The sequence below is a fragment of the Salvelinus sp. IW2-2015 genome, unplaced genomic scaffold, assembly GCF_002910315.2.
Source record: "Salvelinus sp. IW2-2015 unplaced genomic scaffold, ASM291031v2 Un_scaffold11555, whole genome shotgun sequence".
Taxonomy (NCBI): domain Eukaryota; kingdom Metazoa; phylum Chordata; class Actinopteri; order Salmoniformes; family Salmonidae; genus Salvelinus; species Salvelinus sp. IW2-2015.
This window is the reverse complement of record NW_019952812.1, coordinates 1-3201: the sequence shown is the minus strand read 5'-3', so window position 1 is coordinate 3201 and position 3201 is coordinate 1. Positions and strand designations below refer to the sequence as shown.

Here is a 3201-nt window from a genome sequence, read left to right as displayed (position 1 = left end):
TTGCAATGAAAAAACTTAGCTGAAGTTGGATTGTTAATGTAATTTGTATATTAATTCTCTAATCTAGTTGATGTATGTTTGTTTGGTCCCACACATACACTATAGCTTTCTGCTTGTGGTATTTTCCAACCTAACCCCTATAAAGTGGGTGATAGAATTGAATTGATCCAACTTCAAGGGACTCTTTTCCCTCCCATGCTGGGCAAAGTTCACTAACAACCTCAAAATATTGATCTAGCTATTACTCTCTGATCATGTTGCCTCTTCTTTTCGGAAAGGAATAAAAAAGAACATCCGAAATCAATTTCCATCAAGATGAAGTAAATCCTTCAAAGACTTCCAGTGCTTGTTTATTCTAGTGCTGGATGATCCAAATTCATTTCACAAATAGAGCAACAGGATGTTGCTCGATCAAAAACTTGTGGTTGGACCTTTCCTCATGATGGCTGAACAAGAGGTTCCTATAAGTTTTTAGTGTGTGTATTGCAAAAGGATCCTGATGGCTGGTAGTCTAGCAGGTCACTGATTTACTTTGTTCTGCTGTTGGTGTGATGTGAACAGGTCTCATTGGCCTCCAGCTCATCAACGGCAAGAACGAGTCGGCCCACATCAATGACGCAGTGGCCGTGGTGGCCCAGTCCATCCAGGAGCTCTTTGAGAAGGAGAACATTACGGAGCCGCCCAGAGGCTGCGTGGGAAACACCAACATCTGGAAGACCGGGCCCCTCTTCAAAAGGTACATTTGTATAGTTTAGGAAGACACCAAGATACAAACACTTTCTCACTCTGCCTATCCCCCTACACTCTCACACTCAGATCTACTTCAATTTCTCCTCTCGCTCAGGGTTCTGATGTCATCAAAGTACCCAGAGGGCCTCACTGGACGAGTGGAATTCAACGACGATGGCGACAGGAAGTACGCTCACTACAGCATTCTCAACTACCAGAAGAGTCGACTCATTCAAGTTGGGATTTACAATGGAACACAGGTAACTTCATGGCAACAGTGATTATTTCTGTTTTTCCTGTGATCTTCCTGTCTATTGCTATTACACCTCTATGAAGAAGTAAGCATGGTAGTTAGAAAGCAGGTTTTATTAGCTAGATGCTGAGCTGTTGCTAAAGCAGCTGACTCTTCAGTATTGGACTCCCCTGTGCTTGGCCCTCATCAGCTCCACACACTATGTCAGCACTCCTCTAATCATGGTGTCATGACCATGTAGGTGGTGATGAATAATCAGAGGAAGATCATCTGGCCGGGAGGAGAGACAGAGAAACCGCGGGGCTTTCAGATGTCCACGAGACTAAAGGTATCGCATTTTACCCTCTTCAAACAATGATATTCCGTATATATATATATATACTGAACAAAAATATCAATGGAACATGTAAAGTCTTGGTCCCATTTTTCATGAGATGAAAAAAAGATAATTTTTCAAAAATGTTGTGCAAAAATTTGTTTACATCCTTGTTAGTGGGCGTTTCTCCTTTGCCAAGATAATCCATCCACCTGACAGGTGTGGCATATCAGTGCTGGGGACAATACAAAGCCACTCTAAAATGTGCAGTTTTGTCACACGACACAATGCCACAGATGTCTCAAGTTTTGAGGGAGCGTGTAATTGGCATGCTGACTGCAGGAATGTCCACCAGAGCTGTTGCCAAAGAATGTGATGTTAATTTCTCTACCATAAGCTGCCTCCAACGTCATTTTAGAGAATTTGTCAGTACGTCCAACCGGCCTCACAACCGAAGACCAACCGAAGACCAACTATGGCAGCCCAGGACCTCCACATTCTTCACCTGCGGGATCATCTGAGACCAGCCACCCGGACAGCTGATCAAACAGGATTATTTCTGTCTGTAGTAAAGCCCTTTTGTAGGAAAAAACTAATTCTGATTGGCTGGGCCTGGCTCCCAAGTGGGTGTGCCTATGCCCTCCCAGGCCCACCCATGGTTGCGCCCCTTCCCAGTCATGTGAAATCCATAGATTAGGGCCTAATTAATTTATTTCAATTGACTGATCTCCTTATATGAACTGTAACTCAGTAAAATCGTTGAAATTGTAGCATGGTGCATTTAATATTTTTTGTTCAGTGTATATATACTGTATATACATACATACTTATATATATATAAGTAAAACAACGCTTTATATCTTACAGAATCTTCAATGGAATGGGCCTGCAAAGGATTCTACTATTCTTTCTCTATCCTTCGCTCTCATTTTCTCTCTCCATTTCTACCATGTGTGTGTGTGTGTGTGTGTGTGTTTTATGTGTTCCTTGTGGAGGGGTTGTTGTCTGGAGGGCTGGTGATGTAGAGCTCCCTCAGGGTCAGTGTGAGCTAAAGCCCACTGTGATAAACAGCGTTCTCTCCCGTCTGTTATAGATAGTGACCATACACCAGGAGCCCTTTGTGTATGTGAAACCCACTGAGCAGGATGGAACCTGCAAGGAGGAAAAAACATTAAATGGAGTGGCAGATATTAAAAAGGTGATCTGCACTGGACCAAATGAGACCATAACATTCCAGGTAACACAACAGGGACGTTTATGATATTCACTGTGGCTTTTAATAGCCGCTAAGTACAACTGGAGACTGCATACATATGATGTAACAGTTAGGTTATCTATATTACTGGTATGCAATGTTGCTTGATTGTGCCTTTATGTTGGTGATTCGTTGGCATGTGTGTGTGTGTGTGTGTGTGTGGTGTGTGGTGTGTGTGTGTGTTGTGTGTGTGTGTGTGTGTGTGTGTGTGTGTGTGTGTGTGTGTGTGTGTGTGTGTGTGTGTGTGTGTGTGTGTTGTGTGTGTGTTGTGGTGTGTGTGTGTGTGTGTGTGTACATTGTGTCAGTGTGTATATAGTGTGTATGTACAGGTGAGTGTGCATTGTAAATACTGTTATGCTAGAGTGTTGCTTAATGTTGCAAACAGTGTGGGGCATGTGCCAGCTCTGTTTTAAGCAACAGTGTAAGTGTGTGAGTTTGTTGCAGTGAACATGTGTGCAGTGGTTACTGTATTATTAAGTGAATGGGTGATTTTGGTTGAATAGTGTGGTTGGAAGTGATGTTGGTGTTTATAGCAAAAAGTTTCAAGAAATGTTGATTGGATTTTGATTGTTAACTTGCAACTGCTGGCGTGTTTGGTTACAGGACGTCCAATTGTACCTCAATGTTGTTATGGATTCTGGGTGTTGA

At 42.6% G+C, this 3201-nt stretch overlaps 1 protein-coding gene across 1 annotated transcript; it reads left to right on the top strand.

The window, feature by feature from the left end:
• Positions 1-561: 561 nt before the first annotated feature.
• On the top strand, positions 562-2535 carry LOC112080084 (glutamate receptor ionotropic, NMDA 1-like; the record flags this gene model as incomplete). The annotated part of the gene is made up of 4 exons (XM_024145861.1): positions 562-736; positions 845-989; positions 1224-1310; positions 2392-2535. Coding segments are annotated over 4 exons (551 nt in total), but the record flags the coding sequence as incomplete, so codon positions are not given.
• Positions 2536-3201: the final 666 nt, after the last annotated feature.